Below are 16,775 nucleotides of genomic sequence, written 5' to 3'. Positions count from 1 at the left end.
GTTTCTTTGGTATATTTTATGAAATATTGTATCTGATATATTTTTCATATATTAAGTGGGTTTTTTTCTGCTAAATAAATATCTTAAACTACACAATTTTCTTTTCAGCACCTTGTCTTCAATGTCAGTGATGTATCAATGAATCAGTCAGCATTGATACATTATCCCGTTCTCCATATCCAAATGATCACATAATTTGCATATTTAGTGTAAGGATGTTTTTGAGTACATGCAAGCTGTGCAGTCTTCACCCTCCCCCAGAGGGGGTATAAATTGGTGGATCAGTCTATCAGTGGAATCAGACGAGAATATCCTGAACCTCTGAAAACGACTCAAGATTCTCCGAAGTTTTCTTATACTCACAGCTATGACAAGACTGTAAGACTACAAATCCTCTGAAAAACTGCTTCCTTGAAGACACGTTTATGCTTCCTCTGCACTCAAGGATCATTTTAACTGACAGCTGAGGATCACAGAATAAGATACCAAGAGGTGAACAGCTTGCAACATCCTGTAAGTTTCAATATATTGTAATTTACAAAATATGGTGTAAGACTTTTACTCAAATATTTATTTCCAATTAAGAATCTTGTGAAATTAGCAGCCTCAAATTAACATTAAATTGCCAAAAAAAAACAGTAAAATAATGTTTAATTAGTATAATTTTTATGATTTGTATAAATGTGAACATAGAAACAAAAGTGGCAAGTGGAAAGCTTTTTTTTTTTTTATGAATATGCTTCCATTTGCCATTCATTCATTCTTTCTTTCTTACAGGTGACATTTCTCTGTCTAGTGACAGAAACAAAGCCATGGCTGTAAATCTGTGTGCTTTGCTCTGTATCCTTATGCTGTTAGCATGTTTTACGCAGCCAAAACCTCATGATGATCTACCATTACGCTCAATGGAGATAAGAGGTACAATTTTACTGAAAAACAAAAATGTAAAATTTAACACGCCTTTCAATTATGACTACAAAATATCAGATACCTAATACTTAATATTCATACCATTATTTTTCTGTAGATCCAAACATTGATGCAGTGTGGTATAAAGGCAGAGGAATACGACCTCTTGGGAGATTTGGCCGAAGAATGGCACAAAAAGGTGAAGGATCATATTTTGGAAGGCACAGGTTCTGCTATCCTGAGGTCCTGGCTGTGGACTGACAATTAACATAAATTGATCTGCATCTGTTCTGTGAGAACTTATTTCAATACCTCTTTAACTCCAATACATTTCATTTCAAAATTACGCACATTAATAAATGGGTCAAATCACTTTTCTTCTGTATTGAGACATCTGAGTGAAACAAATTAGTGAAAAAGAAAAAAAATGTAGTTGATTAGATGGAAGCAAATCTGGGACCCACTTTATATTAAGTGGCTTTAACAACTATGTACTTACATTTAAATTAATAATTTGGTACAATGCACTTATTGTGTACATACATGTTTTTACATTGTACTTATATTTTAAAAATACCTGCATGTAATTACATCTGTAATTAAATTCATAATTACACAGTTGAGCCATCCCTTACACCTTAACCCACCCTTAAACCTACCCATACCACCAAACCTGTCCCTAACCTTACCCGTATCCCACCTTAATAGCAGCAAAAGTGTTTTGCAATACAATATGAACACAATAAGTACATTGTACTTAATTTTTGATGTAAGTACATAGTAGTTAAGGCCACTTAATATAAAGTGGGGCCCAGATCTGAATGAAAAAAAACTGACAAATAATACCACAGGTCTCATCATTTATACTTTTATAATTTCAGTGTTTTAGAAACACAGGCTGGTGGAATGTTGAAAAAGAAACTGTCAGAATTCATTTAAACTATCATAATCTACAGCAAATGAGTAGTACAGTATGTAGAGCTTATGCAGCTTAGTTCTAATGTCATTCTTTAACCAACAAACCTGATAACACTGAAATGTTGGAAGTAGTTATCAGCAGCAGCTTTCTCAATTTGTTGTCACTGTAACTGGTACTATGACAAACAATAAATGCGATTAATCAAACCAAATGAGGTTAATTAAGAGGGGAATGGTCAGATGTAGATAGAATCTGCTTGAAGTTCTCAAAAGGCCATATGCATTTGAAAACTCCAGATGAATCCAAAAAGAGTCTTGGCAAAGGCAGTTCTTGTGGTCTGGAGATGTGCAAACGCACCTTCAGCGCATCCAGCAATGGGTCATGTCCGTTCACAAGCACCACTGAGCATTCCATAACAAATGTATACATTAGAACAGACTCTTAGAATCTGTAGAACTGACTTTAAGTGGTGGCCGAAAACAGACTTGAGGTAAGAACTCAAAATGCTCAGCGGTCCAAAGAACGTTTCTGGATCGCTTCTATAACAACGTTTTTGAGGAGGGCGATTACAGAACGAGGGTCATCAGTGCTCACCACAGCACTGCCCGATACGATCATGTTGGCTCCAGCCTAGAAATGTCGGAGAAATTAATAAAGATGAGTAAAACACTTCTTCAAATAATCTCTAATGAATATGTGTGCAGTAAAGGACAGCTATACCTCGGCACATCTGTGGATGCTGTCTGGACCGACTCCTCCATCCACTTCAATGTCCAGAGAAGGGAACTGACTCCTGAGCCAGCTCACCTGTGGACACACCAGCATCTTTAGTGTGTTGTCTGAGGAATCTAAATGAGACTAATAGATTGTACACTTGCGTACCTTTGGCATCATATCTTCCATAAACTTCTGACCACCAAAGCCAGGCTCTACAGTCATGACAAGAGCCATATCAATCTGTCCAGCCCATGGTGCCAATTCCTCAACAGTTGTTCCAGGTTTAATGGCAAGACCAACCTGCATCAAAAACATGCATGAAAAACATGCAAGACTTTTGCTACAATTTATACTATAAGCATTTCTAGGTAGTTCACAAATATAAGATTTTTATCAAAATAAGAGTTTGCCGACACCTCCTTTAAACCAGTAAAATTCCTTCTAATCTGCTCAAATGAAATTCTCACAAGTCTTAGCCTCAGTTTAATTTATGCAACTTATAACATGCATTCCGGGAAAAAAAATCCTTTGTTAGTCAGCAGAGGGCGCCATAAGGTCATAGCAGTCAAAGCCACAAAACATCTGCCTATAATATAAACAAAAATATGCTCAAAAAATAAATTAAATGAATAAAATAATTTAATTCTTATTTTTATATGATATGCTTTCTCTATATTTTACGTGCTTTACAATGCAAATTGGTAAGCGTGTTAATCATTATATATATATATACAAAATTGGCTGTTTTGCACAGACCTTCATGCCGCTCTCCCTGATTTCCTTGATGAGGTTGCCAGGGTTGGTCGTGGCTTCTAGATGGAAAGTGTACTGACTGGCTCCTGCTGCTGCCATAGGCTTCACCCATTGCTCTGGCCTGGATACCATCATATGCATGTCTGTAATAAGGCAAAGGGTAAGCAAAGCCTTCAAACCTACACAGAGCAAACACTGCAATGTTTTACTTATCTGGTTTATCCTAGACGCAATGTTTATTTAGGAATACAGAAAGAGAGTGAAAACATGAAAGAACCCACTGTGTCTACTTTAGCGGATTACTAACAAAACTGTCCCAAAGAAGAGGGCCAGATTATTTGCACCTCAAATGAAACAAATTAGAGTAGATGCAATTTTACAAGGACTAAACTCACCAAAAAATGGATCAGGTCCGATACTGTGTCGTAAACATTCCACCATAGGATGCCCAAATGTGATGTTCGGAACAAAATGCCTTAAGTAAATTTAAAGATGAAGGAAAGAGATTGAAGAAAGAAGAGTTAGATGTCTTCTGACACGCAACTCATCAACTTTTATCACCTCCTGTATATGTGGCACTTCAAATTAATATGGTACAAAATAGGGCCTGAACTCAAAATTAAATAGACACCATGCAGAATGGATAATGGAGTTGCAAAATGTATAGCCTAAATTAGTAGTCACAGAAGGGGCAAAGTAGTTTGGGACCAAAACTATATACTCTGTTCAGGGGTCTGTGTTTGGGGTCAGTAAGATTTTTGTTTTTTTGTGAAAAAGTAGTACTTTTGTTCAGCAAGGATGCATTAAATTGATTAAAAGTCACAGTAAAAACATTTATAATTCTACAAAATATTTTTATTTTAAATAAATGCTGTTCTTTTGAACTTTCTATTCATCAAATAATCACCCCTCACACCCCTTAAAAAATCCTGACAAAAATATTAAGCAGCACAACTGTTTTCAACATTGATAATAATAAGAAGAAGAGCACCAAATCAGCATATTAGAATGAATTCTAAAGAATCATGTGACACTGAAGTCTGGAGTAATGACTGCTGAAAATGCAGCGTTGCATCACATGGATACACAACATTTTAAATTGTAATAATATTTCACACACATACTGTGTTCTGTATTTTTTTATGCGGCCTTGGTGAACTTAAGAGACTTCTTTCAAAAACATTTTCAAAAACCGCAAAACCCAAACTTTTACATTGTAGCATATATACATTTCATACAATAATTTGGGAGAACAGTCTGAATGCTTGCTTGACTGATCCAGTCAACACTTAACTTTGTGTAAAATTTTTAAAAGGGAAATAAGATAATTGTCTCACTGCGGTGCCAAGCTGTGAATGACTTCTTGTAACATTCCTCAAAATTGTGACACAGCGTGGGTGAATTCATGTTGTATCATTCCTGTGCCAAAATGTGGGATAACTAAATGTTCTTGGTAAAAGACTTAATTATGGTATTGGTTCTCTGGGCCATATGATCTCTATGAATGCCTGCAGGTCAACAATGGGTGAGAAAATTAGATGAAGAATTGCAAACTTTATTCCTCACCCATCCATAACGTCAAGGTGCAAATAATCAGCACCGCACTCCATCATTCGCTCACATTCCCTCCCGAGCTGCGACAGATCGCTGCTCAAAATAGACGGTCCTATTTTCGCCGAATACGCCATGCTGCCTCTGCCACTGCTGCACACTTCCGCTTTCACACACGCCTTTCAAAACAAAAGTCATGCGTCCTGTCATTATCGCCAAGAGGTGGCCCGATTTGAAAATAAGAAAACCTTCTGATATCTGCACCTAAAAGACCCAAATCATTTGACACTGATGATGTATCTTATTATCTATCTTATACTGACCTTACTGTTCTGGAAGCTTAGGTTACTGATTTCATTAATTGTGTGTTTGAGTAGGCTTACACCTGGCAGATAAAGATCTAATTTAATTTCTGAAATGTTTCATAATTCTGTAACCAAAAATAATTTAAATAATGTAAAAACAAAATGTTGTTGTCAATTAGTTTGTTAGCTTGTTAAAACATCACAATACACATAATTTTCCTCTCAAAGATAGTGAAACCAAAGGTGTGGTTTATAATTCACCACAGGTGTTCTGCAAGTAGTTGGACATTTCACATAAACATATCATTGTTCATTTGTAATTGAAAAAGAATATTTGGATGTTTTGGTGATGTGAATGATTAAATGTATACCTACAGTGAAGTGAACAAAAGCTCAGGTTTCCTTGATCTGCAGGGTGTGCAGATGCTTTCATTTCATGTTTATGTAAATCCCTTAAGCAGAGCTTTAACAAATATTTACCATATAAGATTAATCTGGCAGTATAAGCTTCCCATTTTATGTTAAGGTTTGATTTATGTTGATATTAATTAGGCTTACAGCTTTCACTGATGTATAGTGGCTCTGATTAGCTTGACTGTTTACAAAAGGACATCCTGAAAGCCTCTCCTTTCCGATCCTTTGAGTCTGGCTGATAACTCGGCCTGTGACGGATATGTCCTTTTCCCATCTCCTCCTCCACCGTCCTTCCATCTCCATTGAGGTAAACAGCTTCAGTTGTCCGTAGAATTGTTTGTCTTCCTGAACTGTTTTTTGTTCTCGGTTCGGGATGCTGTTTAAAAGAGAGAGAAGCTGACATTGTTAAATAAACCAGCGGTGTTCAAGAAGCATTTCACCTATTTTCACATTTATGAGCTCAAACAGACCTTACACATTCAAAATAAATCCTCTGCATAAACCACTGATATATAATAGAAAACTGGATTGCTCATGATGTCATGAAAGTGAAGCCATCATTATATATAGATCAGTGGCATAAATCCATTTGAGCTTAAAAAATGAGAACATGTGAATCCGAGAAACAAAAGCATCTTTACAAAAAAAAAAAAAAAACCCCACAAAGCACAAAGGTGGGCTTTAAGGAAATATTATATACAACACTCCATTTCCATTTTTTTATTTATTTATTGCCAGATAGTATCAATATGTAACATTTATCACCCCATATAAGCACAATTATACAGTTTGTGGAAATTTTTTTTCCATATGATGGAAATCTATGCACCAATTGTGTGAAAATATATCGAACAATAAACGGAATAAGCATCTGTCTAAAGTTTGACCCAAAGTCAGAGATCCCAAACTGGTCCATGATGAACATTAATTTGCCGTGATATATCACAAGAGAAGGGGAAAATAGGGAAAATGTTTCCTTTTGTTTTAACACATTTAGTTTTATATAATGGCGTAGTGGGATTATAAGTGAATTTGATTTTTGTAAATTTTAATCAAATAAAATTGGATAACACGCAACATTTACTTTAGGCCCATGGCCCACAGTCAAGTTTGATTTTTGGGCTCTTGTGTCATGGACAGGTCAATATCTGCTAATTTAACTTTCTCGTTTAATAACAATAATTCTGTGTAGCACAAAATGTTGATTTTTTTTTTTTTTCTTTTCTTTTTTTTTTTTCTTTTTGTCGAGAGCTCCATCTAAAATCTTTTGGTTTCTGCTATGTACAGTATCTGCAGGGAATGATGGTGTACATTGCCTCTGGGAATAGACTTGGCTTCTATCTCTTTCCTACAGGCTCTGACGTGAGAAACACTGTCTCAGCTGCATTCCTCTGATTTCTCATATTATTGGACAGCAGTAGATCTCTGAGCCAACAGAAGAAACAGATGGTAAAAAATGAGAATGGAGGATGGGATTACAAAGTTACATTATTCTCAGTTTTTGCTGCAAGATATCATCATAACAAAAGAAAAACAGACTAAATACTAAAATGAGTATTCCCTAAAAACAGAAATCTTGTTCATTTATCTTCTGCTAAAGCCTGTATAGAACAATTCCTTTTGTTTAGTCTTACATTCCTGTGGTATTAACACAACAAACCAGAGCTTTTATAAGATGAGCCAGGGGACAAGTCTACATACATTTCTGCTCTTTGGCAGATACAGTGTAACATAACATTTCCATATGCTTCTGTGTTTCTTGCACTCATTATAAATACTATTATACTAATAATATTTATTATATGCTTAATATTAAATGTATGTGCTGCCATTGAATACTTTATATAACAGACAGAGTATCGTGATATAATAAAAAGTAATGCTTTTAAAGCAGCAGCTGATAAAGCTTCTTCAGATTTAATGAACAATGTTCTCTTGTCGTCAAATCTGCAGACGTATGCTTGTAGCTGTAGGCAGACTTTCTGTTTGGTTAGTATTGTGGCGCTGTGGTTTGGATCATGTTCCTCATGGTGAGTTTACCTGCCATGCTATGCCGCAGTGATGAATGATACCTCCAGGGAGTCTGCAGTCACCTGTTTGTTTATTGATGTAAATGGAGCTGGGTACTAAACAGGCCAAATGAAACAGTCAATGTTTTAGTACAGGAAAGGACCAACTAATGTGAAAAGGCCATTAAGGTTGACAAATGTGTTGGCAGAAAACAAACAAACAATCTATTCTAATGAATATATCCAATATGTAAATGAGTTGTGTGGGTTTAGATTAATGTAATAACAAAGCAATCAAATAATTCCTATTATTTAGCTGGTAACACTTTAGGGACCAATGCTCACTATTATCTAGTTGCTATTAGTATGCATATTACTAGCATATAAAAAACAACACTTTGGTTTGGGGTAAAGTTGACATTATTTACATGATTCAAGTTTCTTTGAAATATACCAGTTTGAAGTGCTTGTATGAGAGTTTGCAGGGTCACAGAGTTAATGACATTGCTAGAGAAAGCATAGATGCATTAAAGTGTCTACTGGAGGAAGTCCAATGTCAATGTGACATAAAATATGTAAATAAAAAGATGATTCTTTAATGCTGAAGTTCCTATTGTGGATCAACCTTTTTACTTTGCTAAATCACAGAGATGTATTGGGTCTTTGTCTGATTCAGGGATCCGCTTTGGGACACATGGACATGTGGATGAATAGAAAGAATAGTGGGTGGGAAAAACCTGCTTCCCTGGTTTACTAATCAAGCTACAGTTTCCATGTGAAACACAATCCTATACATATTTGATTCAGCATATTGTATGAGCTGATGTTTGTGGTGAATGTGAAAAGGGATAGAGGATTGTTCTGCTCCCTTTACCAAAGCAGACCAGAGGTTCCCGTGGGAATTTATGCTGGGTCCATAGGAGAAAATCTGACATTTCAGGGATGTGAAAACAAGAGTCTGTGCCCATCTACACACACACGTATCTACCTCTAGAGAGAAACTTGACTCTCACTGACTTCTCCTTGACTGTGGGTTCAGTTATTCATCACTTAATGAATGCTTTTTGTCCAAAAAATTGTCTTGCTTAAGGTCGCAATGATAGAGAACTGAGAAATTCTCAATTTCATACATCTCTCCCCTTCCAGGGTTTAAAATAAGAACCAACCTAGAAATTTTAACTGTGCCACCACCCAATTAAGAAGAAATAGAAGTTCATCATTCTGTAGAGAGAACAGACAGAATGTATTACTCACAAAACAATAATATATTTGTCATATGCCTAATGACATTCTGAAGTCCCCTATTGAATTTACTGTCTACTTTAGAACTGTAGGCACGTATTATCTCTAGAATCCTTATAGGGGTTGAATGTTTCTGCATGAAAAAAAAATGTGATGATGTGTTTGGCTAGAGCCCAAGTGACAACATTAGGTCATTGATACTTTGTGAGTCAAATTAGAGTAAAAGATGATCTGTTCTTTAAAAAGACATTTCTATTTGGTTTTTACTCTTACATAACCACAGTTTGTGACCCATCTCCTTCTGACTAGTGATAGTAAGTGACAAACTCTAGAATATAAATGTATTTGACACCAACAGGTTGAGAAGCTAAAGCTTTTAGCATAAAAGCAAAAAAGTAAAATTTCAGGATGTAGTAGAAATGACAAGTAGACTGCAGTGCACTTGATCAGTCAGTCACAGTCCTTCTGAAAATGAACTGTTTTCCTTTGAATAGTGGTTCAGCTGTAGTTCACTGTCACATATCCACATCTTATGAATGCTGTAACTGTACATGTGTGGACTCACCAATTGATATCTGTATATCTGTGAAGGTAATAAAGAGAAGGTGGAAAAGTATATTATATTATATTATATTATATTATATTATATTATATTATATTATATTATATTATATTATATTATATTATATTATATTATATTATATTATATTATATTATTAGACATTGCCTTACTGTCTAGGTCAATGTATTTTTCTAAATAAAACAAGGTTATGTCTTCATGGTCTCTGGAAAAAGTTTGTTTCTCTATATTCTTGTGAAATGCTTCCTGCTGTGATGCATTTAAACCAGGCGTGGCGAACTCCGGTCCTGGAGAGCCGCACAGTTCCACCCCTAATTAAAACTCACCTGCCTGTAGCTTCCTAGTAACCCTTCAGACCTTGATTAGCTTGTTCAGGAGTGTTTGATTAGGGTTGAAGCAAAACTCTGCCGGGCTGCGGCTCTCCGGGACCGACGTTCGCCACCCCTGCTTTAAACCTTTAGTCTCAGCACTGTTCAAATTCGCTATTCACTGTCTTTGCTGTTGGGCAGCCTGTAAACGGAGGCCCTGTATAAAACTGCTGTGAGTCATGACCTGTTTCAAACTGGTGGTCTCTTTTCTTTTTCCTGTGTGAGTTTAATAGTCACAGCCCATATTCATGACAATGTTGTGTTTGAAAGAATACATTTTTATGAAGTGTTGTTTTTATGACGTTTGAAGTTTTTGAACGTTTGACTGTGTTGTCTAAGTGCCTGACAGTTTTGTTGTGTTGTGGTGTCATTTTCCAGACATGAACACTTTGAACATGACAAAATAAATTAATAGCTGCCGAGAAAGACACAGGGGATGTTTAGGGATGAAAATGTGTCACATTATGACTGGTGTGAGAACGGAATGAACAGATTAGAGACTAACTGAATCCAAATGAGTTCAAGAAGAGTTAATCAACTAAACTGCTAATTATGGGAAAACTCTTCAACTATACAACAATAATCTTCTTTGATGCTCAAAAGTGTGGAACATACTGAATGAGTTAGTTTGACTTTGTGTTTAATCCATAATCATGCTGTGGTTCTTTATGAAAGATAAAATGATTAACAACTTTGGGACAATAATATTGCATCGTTTTTTTTTTTTTACTTTATGCAGCCAGCCGCGCTTTCATAATATATGTTTTTTTTTTTTTTAAAGAAATATCAGAAACCTTGGGTTTATAAAGACAGCTTTGAAAAACAGAGATAATGTTGAATTATAACATGGCAGCTTTTGAACAACCATGGACTGTGTACAGAAGACTGTGTCTTTTAGATTCAGCCGCTAATGCAACCTTAAGAGGTTTTGCTCAGGCCTTGCAGGTGTCTAAATACATCGTTGAAAGTATTATAGACTTGACATTGGTTGAGTTCAAATCAGCATAAATCAGACTCTCATGTGTCCTTGTGGGGGGGGGGGGATCGAGGTAAAAAGGGTTTTACTGAGTTCTACTGAATATGCTAAACCTTTACAGCTTGGTTTTGGTACCTCTAAAAGCTAGTAAATGTTTAAACACTTTAATTCCATTAAAATATACACTGAAAGAGTCAGTTTTATAATGTTTCACTGTAGGGTTTTGATTGTGTGGTTGTATCGTTTCTGCAAGTTACACTGAATTTATTGAACTGTTGTATGAATTACCTGGCCAAACTACAACTTGTCCTGATATGCTTGTATGATATTGCTTAATTATTATTTGCATAATTTCCATGCGTTAAGAAGAATCAACACAAGTTTATCTTGAGAATTGTTCTCTTGTTTTTATATTGAACATTTAATTCTAGAAAGCTTCTTAGAGTTTATAGGTCTGCGAGAGATACTGAAAGAAGAGATGAGACAGTAAATTTATTTCCATAGTCATTTATGTATTTCCAGTTATATCCGTTTACATTTACAAAATGTTCTACATATTTTTAACATTTTAGCTGCATGTACAGAATGTGGTTAAAGCTTTTTGACTGCAATTTAATGTCCTGTAGTTATAACATATTGAGATGTATTTTCAGTTAAACCAAAAACTTCCACCACTGTTGTTTGAAACTGTGTTGTAGCCATTACCTTTAAGTTTTTATGATGCCCTTAGGATGTAAATAAAAAGGGGCCACGATTGTTGAACAGATGGTGAACCAGTTATACTCTACAGGGTTGATTTTGATAATCAAAGATAAAAGGTATGGCTAGATTGAATCCATATTAATTCCAGCTCACACATGGGTTAATCCTAACCATGCATCATATTCCATCAGATAGCATAGAGAAGCTATATATGCAAATGTGTGAAAGAAAAACGTTTTATAGAAGACATATTTGATGTTTCATTATTTGTTAAATTACACTGAGATCTATTTAATAAGCATTGTGAATCAAATTATTTATTCCCAAGCACATTTAAGTATTCAGTGTTCCAACAGAACTCAAAAATAACAAAAATCGATGCAAGTAAAGATAAATATAACAACATACTTAACTTACTTTTCAGATAATTGAAATATACACATCTATAAGAGACAAAATATGCTTTAAAGTAAATGCCCTTCCAAGTACACCCATGAGGCCCTGTTACAAGCTGACAGCCAGTCATCTGAATTCCCACCATCCACTGCAAAGGGTTGTCTTGTGGATATACAGGATGACACAAAGTCACATGACTGTGTAGTGACTTTACAGACTGCAGGAAGTATGTGTCAGGTATGGAGGCGAATAAAGCAAGCATCCATGTTGCTGCACACACTAAACGTCGTATTTGTCGTCCTCTTCTGAGAGAAATCTCCCCTGAGCGGACCACCGAAAGATACCGGTCCACACTCATGCAGGCCAGGAAGAAGATGCTGGCGAAAAGGTTGACGCTGAAGAGTAGATGTGTGAGCTTGCAAGCCGCCTGGCCAAACGGCCAGTGACCGCCCTGTGCCCACGAGCTCACCCACACCGGGAGAGTAGCGACCACACACAGGTCAGCCACCACTAGGTTTAATATATACAAGTGTGTGTCGTGGTAATGACGCTCCGAACGCAAGTTGACCCACACTACTAGCACGTTGGCAGCCAGGCCCACAACAAAAATGAAGGCGTAGAGGGTGCACATAGCATGGAGGAGAGCAGAACGGTTGAAGGATGTGGGGCACATTTGCATTTCCACCTGCGAGTTGTTGTCACTTTTGTCTGTGAAGTTTAATTCTTCCCACATAGTGAAGAATTCAGTCAGTTCACTGGCACTTAGACTCATCTTCTCATTTGGTAGTGAAGACTGCAACTGCTGAAGGAGAAGAAACAGAAGTTAAACACCCATCAAGATGATGTTCAGCTTTCTCTCTTATGATTAGCATAAGGTCTATGTCCTCGGGTTATTAAAAATCAATTAATTAAATAGATTTTGTGGTAAAATATTCCCTGGACATATATATGGAAAATATAATAAAATATAATGTAATGTAATAAAATATATTTTAATATCATGGATTGATTTTGGGTATCATTTGTTAATGATAATTGATTAAATTATAATGTATTATGCATGTTATATCATTGTGTTTATTTTTTATTTTTTGCTGTTTATTACTATTAAGTGTTTGTTTCAGGGGCGCGGGAAGATGTTTTCGGTTGGGGGTGCTGTGTGTGTGTGTGTGTGTGTGTCCGGGGGGGGGCTGAAATTCGCTTTTGCGCCATTATCTCCTTGTATTAAAGTTAATCTTGTTCGCATTCTGTACAGTTCATGCGCTAGCGTCACGTGTTCATGAGGATTTATCCCATATAGAAAACATCACAAGTAAAATTAATCATGTTTATAAAGATAAACATGGGTTTATTATAGCCCACTTACAATTTACATTTCAGAGATCATTACAAATAAATTATTAAATGCTAAAACTGAATAAATTTAAATGAACAAACTTGGCATTTGCAACCATGTGAAAACAGGGGGTGCTGCAGCCCCCTCAGCACCCCTACTTCCCGCGTCCCTGGTTTGTTTATGTATGTATATAATGCATACCGAAAATATTTTATATTAACTATATATTTGTTAATAGCACACTACCGCTCAAATGTTTGTGGTAAGTTATTTTATAAAGAAATTAATACTTTTTATTTAGCAAGAATGCATTAAATTGATCAAAAGTGACAGTTAAGACATTTATAATATTACAAAAGATTTCAAATGAACGCTGTTCTTTTGAACTTTCTATTTATCAAAGAATTCTTTAAAAAAAAATACCATGGTTTCCACAAAAATATTAAGCAGCAAAACTGTTTTCAGCATTGATAATAATACAAAATTTGTCTTGTGCAACAAATGGGCTAAATATATTCAAACTGAATTTTGAACTGTAATAACACTGTAATAAAAAGTTATTTTTCAATTGTAATAATATTTTAAAAATATTACAGTTTTAACTGTATTTTAAAAAAAATAATGCACACTTGATGAACATGAAGACCCAAACTTTTGAACAGTAATGCTGTTGCTTTCCAAAATTTGTCTTTTGATTGTGAAGTCAAATATGATCTGCCTCTGTGTTAGAGAGGTTTCATTCACTGGAATTACCTTAGAAGTGATTGTAAGTCCCATAATAGGATTTAAGAGCAATTATCAGAAAACAAGCAAGCAATTATGTAAAGTAATGCTATGAACTATCAGATGCGGGGGGGGTTTTCTCACAGGGACATAAGCGAAGTTTGAACCTTTTTCTATTATTTATTTGACATAAGACCTCCCAATCATAGAAGACAAACCTGTCTATGGCACTCGAGCATTGCATTTTTGTGAAATTGCCACTGCATCCTATTATAATTTCATGGTTCAGCTTGGTTAGAAAGTTGACACTACTTCAAAAGCCCAAAGCTGTTTGGCTTCTAGCCAGTCATGTTAAAGTAACCTTTAAGCTGGTTCTGCTTTTCAAAAATCAAAGTGACTCAGTTCTATGACTTCACAGTGATTTCTATGAGCAAAGTAATTTCAGTTTAGGGATTTTGTCACGCCATCTTAAACATCTAAGTGGTCCGTTCTAAAAGACATGTTGCTATGTGGTTGGTGAGGTCACAGGCCCTTGACCCTTCATTTTTTTCTGGTCACTAAATCCTTTTTTTAGTGGAACCTTTCAATCTCCAGCAGAGATGCCACAAATGATGAAAATGTCCGTATAATGCTGTTCTGAATTAGAGTAAATCTATAAACATATAAAATAAGTCTGTCTCATGTTATGTTGCAGGACTTATAACGAAGAGTGTGTGACTGTTTATGTACTAAAACGTTATAACTAGGGTCTTGAATTACACATAATTTTCCTGTGAAAAAGGAAATTTCCTGTTACTCCACCTGTATTCTGTTTGAAGTTCATTACAAAGTGAAATCTAATTGTTTTCCATTTATTAAGTACACAATAGTGTTGTTTGATAAAAGCTTTTGGGTTTGTTTGTTTGTTTAAGAATGGTTTATATTATTTAACCCTAAGAGGAAATAGTTTAGGAAGTTCATAGCACAAAATGTAATCAATGAATCCTTTAAGGACTGAAACATGTGGAGACAGACATGCAAACACTCTTTGCCTTGTGTCATTGTCCCTATCTATAAGAGATGCTCCACAGCACTGCAACTGGCCATTTAAACTGGATGGGCTTCCAGCAGTATACAATGGTAAGCAGCAAGGACACTGGAGTGTCAGAGGTCAAATGATTTATGACAACAGACACCTTGAGGGTCTTGAACCTGTGACACTGTTCTTGACAGGATGACAGGATGTTGGAAATGAAGTCATTATTTGCTCAAAATTGTGAATTGTCTTTGGAATGGTGATGGGCATAAAGATACAATTTATTACTGGTTAAAAAGTTTTTTTTAGTACTCTGTAGTTTCTAATCATTAGCTGTGCAAGCTCTCTAGGTCATAAATGCAGCAAATGTTTCTTTCTTTTCAATTAAAATTAAATTAATTCCATGTTCCTGCACCCCAAACTAATCTTGTGTTTCGAGTGAATTTATTTATTTTGAGGTTACGGATTTCGACAAATGTAAACAGCGTAATAGAATGATACATTTAGTAAAGCTCTAAGCATGAGCTAATATGACAGACTGGGATTACTGGCAGCAAATACAAAGCAGAACGTATTTATAAAGCCAAACCATGGACATAATGAACTATGATGAAAATGCATAACATATGTGAGCTTTTTCCTCAAATGTACAATCTACAGTAACTGTATAACTTTCCACAGCATCGATGTGACGATACACGATACAATATAAAGAGTATTGGGTTTTGTGTAAGCTAACTTTTCCTTTACCCAACTGGCCTGCACCCTAAAATAAAACTCACAAAATTTTCACACCAGAATAAAAAAAAATTGTTATAATGTACTCACTCTCAAGGGAGAAGTCATACAAGAGGGTGAGTATAAATGTTGTTGTTGTTTGTTTCTTTTTTTTAATACTTTTTAATAAACGTTTGCTATAATTTACTTTATAGAGTAACGTTAGATGACAAATCTATATTCAATCGAAAAGGCTATAATGTAGGTTAGCTTTATCATGATAAGACATAGACTTACTTTAACTCTGATTTTCTCAAGTAAACCCCAAATTGGTTTGTGCGCCCCTATACGCAGTTATCCTGAAGTAGTCAACAATACTAAAGTTTTTAAAAATATATGCTACATAAATCATAAAGCGTTTAACATTTTCAGCATTTCTGTGTTGTCAATATTAATCCTAACGGAAAGCGCACGGCGTAGTGTTGCCATGGTTACGTGATTTACGTCCTCAGCGACTTCTGTTATCATTATTACCAAACGTTTATTTTGCGCCACGAAAAAAATACGCGCTGTATCTAAGTAACTTATACTCTGTACAAGTTCATCTTTGTTAAAACATAAACTATATGAAATGCTTACAACTTTATTACAAAACCCCTCACACTAACAAAAGAGCTATCATAAAGAAGATCTGCTTTTAGAAAAAAAAATAATAATAATAATAATAATAAATAAAAACTATCTTGCTGGGCTGTTAACAAATCGTCTAGTGTAGTGCAGATGTCTCAAACAGGTAGTAGTGTAACTAATCTAGCCAACTAAATCTCCTCAAGTTTTTTGCTCGTTCTTAAGGACAAAAAGATATTTCTTACCTCTGTCATTTTGGCTTTAATGCTTGATCAGTGGGCAGTATTAATCCACGGTTTCGTTCTTATCCGCTGAGGAGATGAAGTGATTCGTTGGCGCTTGTGCTGCAGGTTGTTTAAATAGAGAGAATGAAAGTGGTGACGCCCATCTGCGCCTCACAATAGCGACTCCGACTGCACCTCAGTCTCAACCTCAACACACTCATATATTACTAGTGACAGAACACAGACAGAATATATATATATATATATATATATATATACATATATATATATA

General features: G+C 35.4%; 2 protein-coding genes across 2 annotated transcripts; both read right to left on the bottom strand.

Annotated features, from left to right (window-relative positions):
- Positions 1–1,763: 1,763 nt before the first annotated feature.
- Positions 1,764–5,043, bottom strand: rpe (ribulose-5-phosphate-3-epimerase). The gene is made up of 6 exons (XM_016552220.1): positions 4,865–5,043; positions 3,694–3,773; positions 3,302–3,441; positions 2,711–2,845; positions 2,549–2,635; positions 1,764–2,458 (listed from the first exon to the last, which is right to left on the bottom strand). The coding sequence occupies exons 1-6, from the start codon at positions 4,984–4,986 to the stop codon at positions 2,336–2,338; spliced, it is 687 nt and encodes a 228-aa protein (XP_016407706.1). The 5' UTR covers positions 4,987–5,043; the 3' UTR covers positions 1,764–2,335.
- Positions 5,044–11,182: 6,139 nt separating this feature from the next.
- On the bottom strand, positions 11,183–16,584 carry LOC107739947 (atypical chemokine receptor 3-like). The gene is made up of 3 exons (XM_016552216.1): positions 16,505–16,584; positions 11,954–12,640; positions 11,183–11,209 (listed from the first exon to the last, which is right to left on the bottom strand). Exons 1-3 carry the CDS (start codon positions 16,511–16,513, stop codon positions 11,183–11,185), a joined length of 723 nt encoding a protein of 240 aa, XP_016407702.1. The 5' UTR covers positions 16,514–16,584.
- Between the last annotated feature and the right edge of the window lie 191 nt (positions 16,585–16,775).

The sequence above is a fragment of the Sinocyclocheilus rhinocerous genome, unplaced genomic scaffold, assembly GCF_001515625.1.
Source record: "Sinocyclocheilus rhinocerous isolate Xijiao unplaced genomic scaffold, SAMN03320098_v1.1 scaffold4028, whole genome shotgun sequence".
In the NCBI taxonomy this organism is placed as follows: Eukaryota; Metazoa; Chordata; class Actinopteri; order Cypriniformes; family Cyprinidae; genus Sinocyclocheilus; species Sinocyclocheilus rhinocerous.
Note: the sequence above shows the minus strand (reverse complement) of the source record. Positions and strands in the feature narration are given on the sequence as shown.

What these genes read in the sequence shown, in the direction of transcription:
- rpe (XM_016552220.1), bottom strand. Translation starts at nt 4,986, where the DNA reads ATGGCGTATTCGGCGAAAATAGGACCGTCTATTTTGAGCAGCGATCTG. An exon ending in TGGAAGATATGATGCCAAAG is followed by an intron (nt 2,636 to 2,710) that starts GTACGCAAGTGT and finishes GTGTGTCCACAG; the next exon opens with GTGAGCTGGCTCAGGAGTCA. An exon ending in GCATCCACAGATGTGCCGAG is followed by an intron (nt 2,459 to 2,548) that starts GTATAGCTGTCC and finishes CGACATTTCTAG; the next exon opens with GCTGGAGCCAACATGATCGT.
- LOC107739947 (XM_016552216.1), bottom strand. An exon ending in AGATGACTGGCTGTCAGCTT is followed by an intron (nt 11,210 to 11,953) that starts GTAACAGGGCCT and finishes CTCTTCTTTCAG; the next exon opens with TATCTCTCGCAGACCTATAA.